The 17,556-nt window shown below is 44.4% G+C and overlaps 1 protein-coding gene across 1 annotated transcript in view; it reads right to left on the bottom strand.

Annotated features, from left to right (window-relative positions):
* The window catches only part of nek11 (NIMA-related kinase 11), a 131,969-nt gene that overhangs the window by 46,904 nt on the left and 67,509 nt on the right, over positions 1-17,556 (bottom strand). Inside the window, exons 12-13 of the mRNA XM_063198446.1 lie at positions 11,028-11,230; positions 3,768-3,828 (exon numbers count right to left, since the gene is read on the bottom strand). Of these exons, the coding sequence (XP_063054516.1) occupies positions 3,768-3,828; positions 11,028-11,230 (264 nt within the window). The remainder of the gene's footprint in view (positions 1-3,767; positions 3,829-11,027; positions 11,231-17,556) is intronic.

The raw sequence follows: 17,556 nt of genomic DNA on the forward strand, positions 1-17,556 counted from the left end.
CTCAGGCCAAAGTGGGAGGTCAGAGCCACTTGATCTCCGGAAGAGAAAACCTGCAGTGATGGTCCTTCCAAATCCACTCTCAGAGGAGAACCGCAAAGCCCTGAATCCTGTGTACAATTCAGAGCAAGACAAGCATCACTCTATGGTGGCTGTTAACGTCTCAAGAAAGAAAAAGAAAAAGAAAAAGAAAAAACGGGTGGTTGTAAATCTCACCAAAAAGAAAAAATAGCTGAGAGAAAAACTCACCAAAAAGAAAAAATGGCTGGGAGCAAATCCCTCCAAAAAGAGGAAGAAAAGGAAAGTACGGCTGGGGGTCAACCGCTCGAAGAACGAGGTCAAGGCCCAGGAGTCAAATGCACTCACCCAGCGAGAGCTCCTCAGTCACGTCTCCGCTCAAACCCAAGTTGGAGCAAAGAACAAATCCAAGCTGGAACCAACCTCAAATAATGCCAACCCACACAGACCTCCTCTTGGTGCTGCAGCCACAAACCTGGTGGCAATTTGGCAGCTCAGCAGCCGAACCATACCGGCGAAGGCACTTGTACCGGTCTGGAGGGCAGCAAAGAAGTTCCTTGGTTTCAAAGACCAGGGAAAACCAAAGTGGGAGGCAGTCCTATCGGCTGGTACAGTCACCGTGGTCAAAACTGAAGACTCCTTCCGAGACCACTGCCTTGTGGTGAAGGATGGAGCCACCTTTCCCAGCACCACAACAGACCACATGGCCATGCACAAGGATGAAGATGGTGGGATGTTGCACTGCGGTAGCAGGTTCCAGCACCTCAAACACTATGACCAGGTTGTCCCACTGACCCCCTCTTGGGGACCCCGCTGGCATGCCAAAATGGTCAAGAAGGCCATGAAGGTGTTCAAGGTGCTCAAGAGATCAACTGCCAAAAGGCCAGAGCTCAAGTCTGCCAACAAGCCATGGGTGACCTGCCAGTGGACCGTTCCACCTCATTCAACCTGTTTGGGCCCTGTCAGAGATGCTAAACCCCAGGCAGCTGTGTCTCAGTCCATCCTCAGCAACCAGCAGTTCCCACCTTGCATGGCAGTCTCAATTGTATGGTAGAGATGTAAGGTGGTTTGTATTGCCTGTTGAGGAGCAAGGCCTTTAGTTAATGTGGGTTGTTTGTGGGCGACCTTCCTTTCCAAGGACGGGAAGCTCGAGTGGGAGGTGTCGCGTCAGGCTAGGTCTGCTGCTGATTGATTTTAGTTTCACTGGAAAAAAAAACACACAGGGAAAAATCTAGAAAAAATGGGTGGTGTCTGAGCCGCGGTAAACGCAAGTTAATTAAAAGAAGCGTGAGCTGACTGATTAGCGCCAGCTGTCAATGATTCAGCTGATTTGGCTTCGCGGCAAACTGAGCGCACAGGTGGTTTAATTAAGTCAGTTTGCGTTCAGTTTGTAAGAAAACTGGAGAGAGTCACAAGCAAAATTTAGCGGTGCTCTCAATATTCTCAACTACTGTGCATTACATGTCACTGCAAACCTGGAGTGGCAGCCGGTATAAGCGCTTATCTTTGATGTGATTTAAAGCGTTTTAAGTGCGCTCAATGTTTTGTAGTTTGGGGTGATTTGCTGATGTAAATGGTAGTGCTTAATATTGGTCTTCTGTTGCAATGTAACTTTAAGTTAAAGGACCTGGGCACATTTAATCATTTTCCTGCAATATTAGTGGCGATTTAAGTGCATCGACTCATTGTCTCATTGACATTGTCTCAAAACTCTGCATTTCAAGTTGAGCACGGCGCTTCACATTTTATAGTGGGGTTTCTTATGTTCAATTGTTGGTCAATTTCTTGTAACTCCAAGATGAGCTATTTTTCTACAAATCCTAAATGCAATATTTATTCTGGTTTCAGTATTGACATGGCAACTATTTTTGTAAATATTATTATTATTATTTTGTAACTCCATCAATGACATTTCTTTTCAAGTTGTGGGAAAATAATGCACAGAACTTTAACCAGACAAAACTGAAAAAAACAAGCAAAAACCAAACCAAAACCGACAACTTGACACCCATCCATCCTACTCACGGTTGATGAGGGGATTGGTAGTTTGATTCCCCCTGCCATTTGCCTTGCGCCAATGAGGATTATATCAAACGCTGCTACGAACAGTGTAGACGAAATGGCACACCCCATTGCTATTCCGACTTCAAGCCGCTGCAATCCAGTAGTGAAGTCCTGGGCGGAGAAACGCGTGCAAGGTGTTTTGTTTTTTGGGGGGGGGTTGGGGGTGGTGGTGGTGTCTGCTGACCTCTTGATGTTTTTGTGGAGTTCGATCTGCCCCACAATGGCACAAACACACCATCATAAGCAACTAGAGCAGGGGTGGGCAAACTCAAGCCTGGGGGCCACATGTGGCCCACTGAGCCATTTCATCTGGTCCGCAGTCCTTTTACAAGAAAGAAAAATGTCCAATGGCGACGAAAATAATTGACTTTGTGTAGAGCTGGTGACAGAAGACACAAAAGCAATTTGGGCAGGCGATTTGAGTGACAGCTTGTAGTTGAACTTGTGCAAATTAGCTATGATGTGGTTCGTCAACAGCGACCGCAGTCAAGTGGAATGTACATTAGGAATACCTCCATTCTGCTTTTAACGGTCATACTCTGTCACTTCTATTACTCGTGTCGCTCTTCCTATGAACACAGTCCAACGACTTTGTTGCGTTGGTCTCTTCAGGTGTGCTTTACAGGCTAACAGTGGTCTTGCAGTAACTCCAAAGGCCACTAATCCTGTACAAAAAGGCCTAATGACCACTGTTAGTTCCAGAGAAATTACTTTACTTTTTTCCCCCAAAAACAAAAAAATAAGAGTTCACAATGTGTTGAATGGCAAGACTTTGACCATGATGAAAACAGTATGCACATACAATTCCAATGGGCTATCAGGGAGAGAGGCTTTGATGGACGATATTAATATTAGACTTTGGTGGTAGGTGCCTCGTGAAACACACAAGGAGCTTCAAAAGGAAAGGAGAAATGTGTTGAGATCTCATTACGCTTTGGCACCTTTGGTGTCTGTGAAAGTAATAATGAAAAAATGTAGTGTCTTGATGATGAGAGAAGTAAAACCTGAGACAGTACAGTGTGTGTGCGCGAGTACACACACACACACACACACACACACACACACACAGAGACTCAGATAGACACACTCAGACACACACAGACACAGACACAGACACATTGCATTACTGGAAGGAACGTTTTAAATGAAGTCAATTGTAATGATCGTCCATCCGTGATTTAAACAGTTGTTAAAGGAATTCAATTAAAACATTGCATTGCTAAAAGATTTCAAAACCACTTGCATTGTTATTCAATTAAGAGTAATTCAATTCAAATTCAAAGTAAAGGTGCATCTTAATGACTTAATGAATATTTAAGTGAGATTTCTCCTATCCTGCTATATATCAATTCAGAGCACATCACATTACAGTAATATCCGGTTTCAGATCAACAGACAGGAAACAGTTAAACAGACAGAGAGATACGGTAGATAATCATTTCGAATGTAGACAAGCCATGTAAATTATAACAGGGCAGGGCTGGATTGGACTGGCCACCCCACACCCTCGTGGGCTCCTATTTTCAGAAATGTTAAAAACAAATTTTTTTGCATTTCTGAAAATAAGGGCCCACAAGGGTGCGCGGCCCATCAGTGAGTCACTTCTGCACCGCAAATTATGAGGAGTCCAGCCCTGTAATTGGGCCTCATACTATACGTAAAATAAAGTATCTGACTGAGCTACTCACCGCTGGGCTGGGTGTCGAGGATGTTCTCCATGTGCCACACCATGGCTTCCAGGTCCACATCCTGAGGATGAAGATGAACGCAAAGGTCAAAGGTCGCTCCCAAGCACTGTCAATCCATTCCCTACAGTGCAACGCATTATGGGATTATGGGAATGATGGTGGCCATCATTTGGTGTCCCACCTCTCTCTGTTATATTCATGTATGCTCTCTCTCTCTCTCTCTCTCTCTCTCTCTCTCTCTCTCTCTCTCTGTCATATTCATGAAGGCCAGCTGCAGTCTTATTTTACATGTAGTGAATAATTAAAGACTGTGGAGGAGAAGCAGACTGAAACCAAGAGGAGACTGTGAGATTGGGGAAGTCTTTTTTTTTAGATTTTTTTTTGGGGGGTCTTTTATGACTTTATTTGACAGGACAGTGTGAGAGGTGGACAGGAAGCGAACTGGGAGAGAGATGGGGAGGGGCCAGCAAAGGACCTGGGCCGGGAATCGAATCCGGGTCAGCCGCATGGCAGGTGAGTGTCCCACTGGTTGGCTACAGCAGGGCCAAGATTGGGGAAGTCTGACCGAGGTCCCAACTTGTCAAAGCAACAATCCAACAATCTGATATATTAACCCGTTGATGCTGGATGTTGCGTTCCAGGCGCCTAGAGCAGCATGATGCAGTATTCAGGCTCATGAGATTTGAGATATTTTTTTTTATTAAAAGTCTTGGTAAGTTAAAGCTGAATGAACACATTCTGATGTAAGATGAGGGTCGAAGTGTTTTCAAGTGTTGTGCATTCAGAGGCTGAGATATTAAGCTTTTTACAGGCTGAGGGCAACTTTTCTGAAAGATTTTATTTGGTCTTTTCGACTTTATTGATGATAGGACAGTAGGAGAGGTTGACAGGAAGCGAATGGGGAGAGGTCGGCAAATGACCCAGGCCGGAATCAAACCCAGGTCGCCAGCGTAGCAGCCCAGGGCCCTATTGTTAGAGCCACGGTAGGGCCAAGAGCAACTTTTCTTAAAAAGGGCTAAGGCATTAACTCTATATCTTGCACTATGACAAGTTTTTTTTAACAGGGAAAGTATGGAGAAAGTAAGAGGACCACACCACACCAGGCAGAGCAGGGAAAGAGTGTCTGTCACAAAAAGATGTGGTTCACAGCCTCAGCTCCCACAGAGAGCTCCAAGCTGTCACAAATTCCCAACATCTCGCAAACCCCTGGCCTGGCCTCACCATCTGCTGTGAAGAAAACCAGGGCATGGATCTCCAGAGATGTTCCTCTGAAGCATACAGTATGACAAGAGTGTTGGTGAAATGACATGCTTTTCCAGCCATCACAGAGTCGAGTCCCCCAGGGGTGCCAAGGGCAAATGACATTGCGTGACCTTTAGAGCAGTCAAATCTGGGCAGCACAGCACATACTGTAGAATAGTATAAAGTCGATCAATCTTCATCATCATGTCCATCATGAATGTCACTCCATGAATTAAGACAACAGTACATCCCAATGTCACTTTACACAGCAAGACTACGGCAAAGAATCGTCTAATAGAAAAAGATACTTCAGGCTCGTTCTTTTACAGTATCCATGTGATGTCGGGTGAACGCCCCTTTAGGAGACCTTCGGTAAGGAGACCTTCGGAGTCTTGAGGTTGAGAATAAACAGAGTTCCCTTAGCGCTGTAGATGGCGGTAGCGCACTTCTTGTGCAAACACCATAAAAAGAGAGGAAGGAGGAGGGGACAGCGGCCCCCTTAGGAGACCGCTTTTGAGCACACTCCTTGGCATTGGATGGGCGGAGTTTGACATATCTTTCTTATTCTTTGACTACAGAACATCCCAATGTCGCTCCAAGTAGTAAGAAAGCCGTACATCACAATGTTGCTCCACGCAGTAAGACTACAGTGCATCACCAGTGGCCGTCCTACAATGAGTTGCGCCCTGGGGCGACGCCCACTCTGACGCCCCGCCCATTTCGCAGTGGCCCCACCCCTAGCAAAAAAATCAGCAAAAAACGCTGATAACAACTGACAAAAAACACTAATAGTATTGTTATCTGTACAACAATATGGTAATAGTGTAGAAATAACACTTTTAAACGATTTTGAATATGGGGGCGGAGTTTCACATTAGTCCCAATCTTGGGTGCCGGCCCGGGCATTGCCCGGTCAGCCTAGTCCTACGACCACCCCTGTGCATGACGATGTCACTCCATGCAGTAAGACGACAGTGCGTCACAATGTTGCTCGAGCTTTCTTGTCAGGGTAGACTACTGTCACCAAAGTGGAAACTCCCTCCTCTCTCAATGAGGGATGTCTCAATTGAGAATTGAAAATAAAGCCTGCACACCAGGCTCCCATTTAATGTGACGTTTCGGGCAGCATGCCCTTCATCAGACGAAAAATGAAAAGAAACGGGAGCTTGGTGTGCAGACTTTATTTTCAATTTTCATGTGACTTAGCAGGTCCTGCACCCAGAACATTTTTGAGACGGATGTGCATGTTTTTTTCTTTACTGAACAGGTCTTTGCTATGGTTCAAGTATGCTGATGACTCGATAAATAACGGGTCATTGACAATTTTAGAAGCAGATGTCTGGCTGGCACAACCACAGCTTCCCTCACCATTGTGTGCAGCAGCTGGTACATTAATTAAAGGAGTATGCCACTATTTTGGGGCTTACAGTTTTTCTCAATTGGTTTTGTACATTTCTCACAACAGAATAATGATTCTCAAAAGTCTTTGTTCAATTGTGACTTCCTGGTGTTACCTGTGCACATGGTCAAATCAGTTTCTCATTGTTTTCGGCATATAGCAAATGCTCTCGTCCACCATGCCATGGCTGTGTACAATTCTCAGTGATTTCGTACATTATCAATTGCTTTTGTCATATCACTCAAAAAGCTTTGTCACTGAATGCATGAAACTATCTCAATCTTATCTGATCAATGTAATATAAAGCCGAATTTACAACATTTCCCATCTAATCTAAACAACATTTCGCTTCAGAAAAGATCCTCAAGAGTGTACTATTCAATTGACAACATGAGAAATTGATTTCACTAGCTTGTCCATACACTATGACACAATGACTAACCATTCTGCTGGCGCTGATACGTTCATTGACACAACAACTTGGTTTTGAAAGACAAACTAAGGGTTTTGAGCAAGAGACTCGGTTTTGCAGGTTATCCACAGTGTTTTGCCATTTGTTAAAGCTGTTTTGAGAATGAATATTATGTTTTGCAAATTGCGAGAGAGATTCGAGAAATGTACAAAACCAATTGAGAAATACTGTAATACAGTTAAAATCATTGGCCAGGGTTTATAAAGGTGGTAAAGTGTCTTATTTTTCATGTAAGCCGTTGTCTTGCTTTAAGACAAGTTAAAAGAGGGAGCATGTCGCTAAGCTAGTGAAAGTCAATGCATCCGTGTAGCATGCTACATGCTACAGTGATCCATTGATACTACTGTTAACTTGTCTTCAAGCATGACAACGCTTAACATGAAAAATAAGACGCTTAACCACCTTTATAAACCCCAGCCAACGATTTTAACTATATTAAGCCCTAAAATTGTGGCATACCCCTTTAACTGTGCAACATGGTCCATTGACATGGACTGTTTTTATGTAGAAATAATAATTGAATCCATACAATACTGGCATTTGCTACCGTAGCACCACCTGACTGCAACTAAAAACCTAAATGACCCAACTGTAATCCAGGAGAATTTTTTTTTTAAATGGTGTTGGTCTTACTTTTTTTTAAAAATCGATTAAAGCATGCCCTAGATTGGATAGGAGAAGTTACGTAATTAAAACTTTTTCTCTCAGTCTTTCTCTCCAAACTCCCTCGCTTTCTCATAGTCTAGTTGCTGTGCTTTGGTGGTAAAGTCCATTCTGGCCTTCGCCCTGAACAGTGACAAATAGTTTTAATCTAGCTTCCCTTTACTCCGCCTGTCCTTAGCAGAGCACTAGGGGGAGATTAGATTGGAGACTATGAGCTTGGACACTATAAGGTCGACACCAGCGGACGACTTGGGGACTCAGGGGACCGCATCACAGCCCTCCAGAGCCCCCCAGGAGGGGAACCGCTATGCTACTGGCTGCAGAGTCTGCACTTTATCCTTCCCTGTTGACACAGACACACGCAAGCACGCACGCGCACACACACTCACCACACACACACACACACACACACACACACACACACACACACACACACACACACACACACACACACACACACACACACACACACACACACACACACACACACACACACACCAGGGCAGCTGTCCAATAAAGAAATCTCAGCATTCCTATAACGAGGAGAAGGCCAGCAGTGCGTGGGGCTAAGCAACCTATTTTAGAGAAGAATTTCCATTTCCATTTCCCAGGTTTTTGGTCCTTAAGAAAGGAACAAAAAGAAAAAAAGAAAGAAGTACACTGCCATACATACAATTCTCACAAAAGTGGCCTTTTACACAGGCGCATGCACACACACACGCACGCACATCCACAATGCGCTATAAAGGCATGCGTCCAAATTATCACAAAAAAGTGCCTTCACACCTCCCTTGCAGAGTGACGGCGACTCCTGTATATGAGAAACCTTGATGAAGGGGGACAAAGGCTTGGTAAGGCTAATGTACGTCATACATGTGAGTCATATGAATCATTTATTTCTGTTAAGCCTAAGGCATAGGGGCAGCACTATGTTGATAACACACTGTAAAGCACAGCAGCATAACCGCCTTCATAACACAGAAGCCAGGAAACGATTGTGTGAAAATGACTGTCGGTCCACCCAACAATGCAGCCTTGTTGTTTTTTTATTATTGTCTCACATTGCCCACTTTCTATCCTTTATTGTTTCAGTGTTATTGTGCAGCCGGACCATTCAGAGGAGAGGAGAGGAGAGGAGAGGAGAGGAGGGGAGAGGAGAGGAGAGGAGAGGGGAGAAGAGGAGAGGAGAGGAGAGGAGAGGAAAGGAGAGGAGAGGAGAGGAGAGGAGAGGAGAAGAGAGGAGAGGAGAGGAGAGATGGGGAGGAGAGGAGAGGAGAGGAGAGGAGAGGAGAGGAGAGGAGAGGAGAGGAGAGATGACTACAGCATGGTTATCTCTGAGAGTGCAAGTGCTGCTCCGGCATCCTGCAGCCAAGTCCATTCTGGCCCAGAGCTGCCTGCCTGTCTGCCAGCTGCAGTTCCTAATTTATATTTCAGTCTGTCTGTTGAGTTTCACCAAAAGGCCACACATGGAGTTAATCCCCTCAGGAGACATTTTTTGTTTCCCAAATGGAGGAAAACAATAGAAACTCAATGAAGGCAACCACAACTGTGACAGATTACAGCTATATAAATACAAAAAAAAAAAACTATGGGAATGAAAAAAAATAATGAAAGCATGATGGACATTGTATTATTATAAATTACGTATAAATAAATATGCGTATAAAAACTACTTTCTGACCCTAAACTGTGTAGAAATGTAAAAATATGAAGCTATGAGAAAATTCATTAAGTGTAATGTGCTTCAGTAGAATCTCTGTCTAAAACGAATGGTAATATAAAGCAGGTATGAATCTGCTCTTGGTCGGGTCTATACAGTATGATAAACCTGTCTATATACAGTACTCTTGCCCATGCTGCCCTACAACTTCAGAACGCAGTATCTTGAAAATGATCGAAAATTGGTTTAGACCGGAAATTGGCTTTAAAATACCTTCTTTTTCTTGTGTTTTTGGTCCAACTTGGTCCCGTTTCAGAAAAAAACCCCGATAAAAAACGATTATACTGCGCTTTTTGGTTTTAGGAGGTTACGTCGTACTAGCCAAGAACACAGTATATCGCGCAATATACTGCACTTCTCCATTGACACCGTGGTTTTGGTGTAGACAGTAACACCACAACAGAACGCAGTATATTGATTTTTCAGCTAAAAAGTAATGAGAATGTTGTTTTTTTGTTTTTTTCTTGTGTGCATAAATTTCCACCATAAAAAAGTATTATATGGAAGTGTCATCACCACTTTACCTCCAACACAGTTGCGTGGCCAGAAAGGAAACTTTAAAGCCTTTTTTCTCAGTTTGCCATTTCGAATTATACTGCGTTCTGAAATTGTAGGGCAGCATAGCCCGGCTATCGTGACTACAATGTTCTTCCAAGTTTCTAGTCCCCCAAGCAGCTACAGTATCACCAACACTGTACACTGCTACTGTACATCCAGGTCTGAAACCTGCATCAGCTTGAAAATGCTCAAGTTGTTATTGCCTCCAGCTTCTAGAAATGATTTGAAGTGGAAGACAGGGACAGCTCTGCCAGTCCGACTTGGTCGAGATACTTAGAGCAGCATCATGGGGCGTACAGTATGGGCGGGCCCCAGCTAGCAGGCCCATTCAACTACAATTCAAATTACATTGCACTACATTTGGCAGACACCTTTATACAAAGCAATTTACAACAAAGGAATCTAGCAGACAACACTTGCAGATGCAAAGCATACAGAGAATACAGAACAATAAGTGCAAGCGTAGGGTTAGTTAGGCTGTTTTTTTGTTGCTGATTTTTCAGCACATTACCAAAGGATAAAGCAGAGAACACCCACACACAACATGCCTTCAAGTCTACCCCAGACTGGGCCAGCTCAGGCATTTAGTGCCCTCTGTTGGGCCATTGGTCTGGAAAGGCCATGAGCAGGTTAACCACGCCATTGGGACCATCACTGATGGGAGAACATAATGAGGAAATAATGAGGAAATAATGAGAAAATAATGATTAAGGGGACATGCAGGCAAGCCAAGCTTCTGCCATTTGTGTGTGTGTGTGTGTGTGTGTGTGTGTGTGTGTGTGTGTGTGTGTGTGTGTGTGTGTGTGTGTGTGTGTGTGTGTGTGTGTGTGTGTGTGTGTGTGTGTGTGTGTGTGTGTGTGTGTGTGTGTGTGTGTGTGTGTGGTGTCAGCCTCTTCTACAAGCTTTTAATGTTGGTTGGGGACAAGAATTTCACAGTGACTACTTAGTAATAGAACACTGACGTTGCTTAAAATCTTAAAAACACGGCACCGCCGTGGCTAACCGGTAGGGCACTCGCCTGCCATGCGGCTGACTTCCCGGGCCAGGTCCTTTGCCGACCCATCCCCGTCTCTCTCCCAATTCGCTTCCTGTACACCTCTCACACTGTCCTAGCAAATAAAGTCTTAAAAATCTTAAAAACACTCCCCGTCTTTTTTTCTCACCCTGTCTGAATGAATAACCAAATGAGTACCCGATAAATCTCACCTGCCCATAAGTGTGCTGAAATGTGTCAAAGGCTTCCGTCTCCACCACATCATCACCATAGTGCACATGCATGTCTTCGTCCTTGACTTGGTCATCCTCCTCCTCATCTTCCTCTTCATCTTCATCTTCCTCTTCCTCGGAGCACGACTCAAAGCCGTCCTCATTGTAATATGCCTCCGCAGTCACAGGGTCATCAGGAATTCCTGCTGGCAAACGTACATGGGTGAATTACTGGGTTTTTTATGTGTGTTTGCATGTGTGTATGTGTGTGCTTGTGCGTGTGCGCGCGCGCGCGTGTGTGTGTGTGTGTGTGTGTGTGTGTGTGTGTGTGTGTGTGTGTGTGTGTGTGTGTGTGTGTGTGTGTGTGTGTGTGTGTGTGTGTGTGTGTGTGTGTGTTTGCATGTGCCAGGTGGTACAGCTATAGCTGATGCCTATAAATTAATTACGAAATAATTGGTAGTGCAATGAATATGCTTCTTGGATAATTAAAAAAATAATAATAATAATCCATACAATAGTGGCCTTAGCTGTGGTTTCACCAACCTGACGTGTGCCACTAAAACTGACCACTGATCACTGACCCACATACAAACATTTACTGTAACAGAGTACCATAGGCCTACTGCCTGCAATTCATTCACGGTCATATGAAATACAAAGACACACTTGTGCACCTGTATGTGCATATTGTAGGCCTATATAATATTTCCTCACACACACACCCACATACATCCTCTCTCTCTCTCTCTCTCTCTCTCTCTCTCTCTCTCTCTCTCTCTCTCTCTCTCTCTCTCTCTCTCTCTCTCTCTCACACACTCACACTCACACACACACACACACACACACACACACACACACACACACACACACACACACACACACACACACACACACTAATGACAGCCACACTGGACATGGTGTGGCCAGAGTGAGTAAGTAACCTCAAGGACATTCAAATTCTTTATCAGAGGATAGCCCCTTGAGGTGAACATCTTGTTTTTGAGAGGGTCCTCAAAGTACAGACATAGCACATACACATACCCACACATAGTGAAGCTCTTCACCGGACACGGCGGTCTATAGAGGCCTGGGCATCAGTGCAGTACCTCACACCTCCACAACAACACCCATCCACCACACATCACACCACACCAGGTCACATCATCACACCACACTACAACATGCCACAACCCGCATCACACCACACTACAACATGCCACAACCCACACCACACCACACTACAACATGCCACAACCCACACCACACCACACTACAACATGCCACAACCCACAACACTTCACATCATATCCCATATGAAAAAGAATTATATGATTCATATACTGCAAACATGCATGTTCCTTACATGAAATCGTATAGAAAAAAATGTGCCAGATTTGCAAGAGTCACTTATGCGTTTTCTAATATATGTCTATCATGATAGTCGATTATGGCCCCTTTTCGAAAAGAAATACTATATGGAACTTATATGCATGCCGTATAACATGACTGCATGCAGTATAAATTCTTATAAGAGTTTGACATGCCAACAATGCATAATACTATATTATATTGACTAAAACATAGGAGAAAACTACTATATTCCTATAGAAATAATGCACGTTTTATGTTGTAAATCATATTGAAGTCTTATTCAATTTACGTGTGGGACTCTGATCGCTACACCAAAGAGCCAGGCTCGTTGGCATGTTAGTCAGAACACACCCACAACCCTAGTGATGGTCACTCCATCACATTGCCTTCCCCTTCGGGAAGCGCACCCGTGCGCTTCACACACTCATGGTGTCCCTCACGCAACTGCCCATCATGCTTCTCCCATCCAATGTGCCCCATCATCAATGCTTCACCTATCACTGAGGTCCCTCACACGGGGGTCACCAATCCTGGGGGTCCCTCACATGGAATTACGGCTCACACACCATGGGTACGCTTCCGATGGCCTCACGGTACCATCCCACTTCTGACACCATTTATAGCGAAGGGGAGTAGAGTTGCCCAGCTGGGACTTGAACCCAGACCTTCTGGGGTAGTAAACCGGGGCTCTGACCGCTACACCAAAGAGCCAAGCTCGTTGGCATGTTAGTCAGAACACACCCACAACCCTAGTGATGGTCACTCCATCACACGTATGTTCCGTACATGTTCCGTAGTTGGATTTTACAGACTTCCTATATTAAGTTTATATGAAGTTTACAACTGGAAATGTAATATTCGTATATACATTTTATAAAGTTTATACATTTAATTATATGCAAACCTGATTTAATTTGTACATTTCTTAAACAGTTTCTGACACCAATATTTATATGAATTCTGCACATTTGTCATATGAAGCATGAGACTTTAAATGTAATATTTGTATATAACACAGGCCTAGACAGTCTAAATAAGCTTCCCGGAAAAAAAAACAACCTGACGAAGGACTTCACTCATGATTTTTTATTTGTCTTTCTTGACTGTCACTTTGATTATATATAGGCCTATATTGCCTAAAGACAAATGTGTGTGTGTGTGTGTGTGTGGGGGTGGCTGTCCCACATTGTCCCTCCGAAGCATACCCCTTGTCCCCCCTTGGACTTATTAGCAGGTGGTCACCCTAGCTGGAAATAAGCTACAACAAATATTGCATGGTGCACCTTTAAATATGGCATACACATAGGGCCTACTGTAACATATACAACAACAACATGGCACAAATACAGCACACATCTGATTGGCATTCATCCAAAAACAGCACTATTTTCCAATCTTTTTACTTATACGAAATATATAAGCCCATAGTAACATAAATCGTGTATGGCATATATGACTGAAAATGAATAAAAAAATAGTTAGATTTGTATATGTGGGTTTGTGCCTTGTATGACCCTTATACTATTCTTATGGAACAGATATAATCCATATGCGTTTTTAATAAGACTTTTTCATATGGGATCACATCACACCACACCACACCCCACCACACCAAACCACATCACACCACACAGCACCAGATCACATCACACCACACCACATTACAGATCACATCACACTATACCCCACCACACCCCTCCACACCACACCCCTCCACACCACACCCCTCCACACCACGGAGGTCAGTAGGGGCCTGGGCATCAGTGCAGTACCTCACACCTCCACAACAACACCCATCCATTTCACCACAACATCCCACCCCTTCACATCACATTACAACAACCCACCACCTAACCACACCACAGCACACCACACTACACCGCACATCACCACACCACACCACGCTACACCGCACATCACCACAGCACACCACACTACACCGCACATCACCACACCACACCACACCCCACCACACTACACTACACCACACCACACCACACCCCACCACACTACACTACATCACAGCCCACCACACATCCCACCACACCACACTCCACCACACCACACCCCACACCAGTCCTGAAACCCACCTCACCAGACACATCACCACACCACAACACACATCACCACACCACACCACACCCCACCCCACCACACCACACCACAACACACCACACCACACCACACCACAACACATTACAACACCCCTGCACCCCTACACCCCCGGGTATTACACAGGTACAGAGGTGCGAACGAGTTTGGCCGGACGATCTAAATTCCCAATTACACAGTCACATGCCACTGATGCGGTTAGCTGGCCCGAGGGGTCCCGCTGCCAAGAGATGATATTGGTGGAGGCAGGGGGCAGGAGGGGAATGTTTTCTGGTGTGTGTGTGTGTGTGTGTGTGTGTGTGTGTGTGTGTGTGTGTGTGTGTGTGTGTGTGTGTGTGTGTGTGTGTGTGTGTGTGTGTGTGTGTGTGTGTGTGTGTGTGTGTGTGTGTGTTTGCATGTGTGTCTGTGTATTGTGTATGCATGTGTGTGTGCATGTGTGTGTGTTTGCATGTGTGTGTATGTGTGTGCGTACTTGTGTACTATGTGTGTGTGTCTGTGTGTGTGTGTGTGTGTGTGTGTGTGTGTGTGTGTGTGTGTGTGTGTGTGTGTGTGTGTGTGTGTGTGCGCGTCTGTGTGTTGGGGCTGGGAAATGGGAATACACAGCAGAGGGAAGGAGGGAGGGAGACAGGGAAGTGAAGAAGGGAGGGAGAGAGGGATGAGAGAGAGAGAAAGCGGGAGGGATGGAGCGAGAGAGAAAGATTGAGGCAAGTGAAGAAGGAGAGAGAGGGAGAGAGAGGGAGAGAGAGATTGGCAGAGAGGGATGGAGGGACGTGAAGATGGACCGAGGGAGGGAGAGAGATGGAGGGAGGAGAAGGAAAGACAGAAAGAGAGATAGGAGAGAAAGAGAAAAAGAGACAGAGAGAGGGAGTGAGGAAGGGAGAGAAGTGAAGTGAGACAGGAGGGAATGAGAGAGGAAGGAGGGAAGTGTTTGCAGCTGTATGTGTGTGTTGTGAGACTCCTCCATTCCTCGCATGAGTGGTTTCAATCTCCTAGTAAGGCCCCTCCACCTGAGCACCACACTGCTGCCATGATACTGAGGTGAACCAGAAACCAGCAGAGGAGGAGTGGAGATAGATAGACAGACAGACAGACAGACAGATAGATAGACAGATAGATAGATAGATAGATAGATAGATAGATAGACAGATAGACAGACAGACAGACAGACAGACAGACAGACAGACAGACAGACAGACAGACAGACAGACAGACAGACAGACAGATAGATAGATAGATAGATAGATAGATAGATAGATAGATAGATAGATAGATAGATAGATAGATAGATAGAGTGGTGGCCATAAGTTTACATACCCCGATAGAATATTGAAATGGTCATCAGACAAGACAAAGAGGAGGAGGAGGAGGATGAAAAAAATTACGCAGCGAGAGATTTAATGACTACGCTACATTCCCTGCCACTCTGGCAGATCACAGTGCTATTCCCAAGTATTTTCAGAACACAGCGAGCTGTGTATGCCATCTTCATTGATACCCACAGACCAGCTTTCACCACTGAAGACCTCAGTGAAAGTAAGGTCAGAAGAAGTGGAAGATAGGTCACATAACACAAAACTGGCAGCTTTAGTCCTGACAATGAATGATAACAGAAGAAGAAGAAGGATAAAAAAGCTTGTGTAAGTATGTGTCTGAGTATGAATCATACGGTACTTCTCCGAGTTGCTTCAAACATCAAGATTGTTTTCTGTACTTAGTTTAGTTTAGCTTATTTAGTTAAGTAGTTGAAACAGGGACCATGCACAAGAGGCATTGTTTACAAAAGTAAGAAGATGGCTTGTGCAAGATTATTGCTCATGAAGCTAGTTTCTATCTGCAGTCCTCCCCTCTCCTGGTCCCTCAGGGAAACACACGGTCTCCTGCTGGGAAGCTTAGTGGGAGCTTTAGTATGGGCCGGGGAAGGTATTGATGGTCTCGCTGTATCTGGGCTATGTGCGTCACGCTCCAGCGTTTGAGTAAATAACAGCATCTCCCAGCCAACAGGCAATCACTGGACTTGTTTGCGGAAAAGGAATCCACTTCCTGTCCTACAGCTGAAATGCTCATTATTCTGCTTGTCTACACAAGAGAGGGATTATTTAAAATCAATTGAGCCATTTATATGATGCTACTGCACTTTGTTTCAGTTTTACCTGTCAAATTCCGTCACTATGTGACTGTGGCATGAGCTGATGCAGAAGAAAAAGAAAAACTTAACAAATCCATACAGTCCATAATGATCAGGCCCTCATTATCCCTATTCCAGGAAATAAGCTCCACATTCAAAGTATGTTTTTGCAATATTCCGAAATCATAAACAGCATTATTTTATTACAAAAAGATGTGTAAAAAAAAATATTGGATCTACGTATGCTGTGCAATATGGCAAAATCAAAAACAGCAGTAAGGGGTTTTTTCTTCAAAATTTTATTTGGATCTACGTATGCTGGTGATTCAACCAGATGTTTTGCTATGCACCTGCACCTGCTGCTGTAAAGCTGAGGTGCTAATTTGATTTCTAATTGAATTTTGGTCCAGACAGTACTCTCAATATCCAGCTGTTACAAATGCATCACTTTTTAATTACGTATCGTGGAAAGATTTTGCTGTGCTGTCAATAACTTAAAAAAATGAAAAAAGATTTTTTTTAAAAGAATATCGACCCTGCCGTGGCCAACCGGTAGGGCACTCGCCTGCCATGCGGCTGAACGAGGGTTCGATTACCGGCCCGGGTCCTTTGCCGACCCCTCCCCGTCTCTCTCCCAATTCGCTTCCTGTCCACCTCTCACACTGTCCTATCAAATTAAGTCGAAAAAAGACCCAAAAAAGTCTTTCTAAAAAAATGAATATAACTTTTTCTGCCACCTTTGACGTTACAGACGATTTTTTTTTTCAAAGGTTTTTGGAGTCATCGATGAGTCATTGATGAGTCACATCTTTTCATGGGTTATGTTGCCAAGACAGAGAGACAGATAGACAGAGAAACAACCCTCTAGAAACAAAAAGGATAGTACTGTATTTACAGTATAGATGACTGCTGTAGCAAATA

The sequence above is a fragment of the Engraulis encrasicolus genome, chromosome 5, assembly GCF_034702125.1.
Source record: "Engraulis encrasicolus isolate BLACKSEA-1 chromosome 5, IST_EnEncr_1.0, whole genome shotgun sequence".
Lineage (NCBI taxonomy): Eukaryota > Metazoa > Chordata > Actinopteri > Clupeiformes > Engraulidae > Engraulis > Engraulis encrasicolus.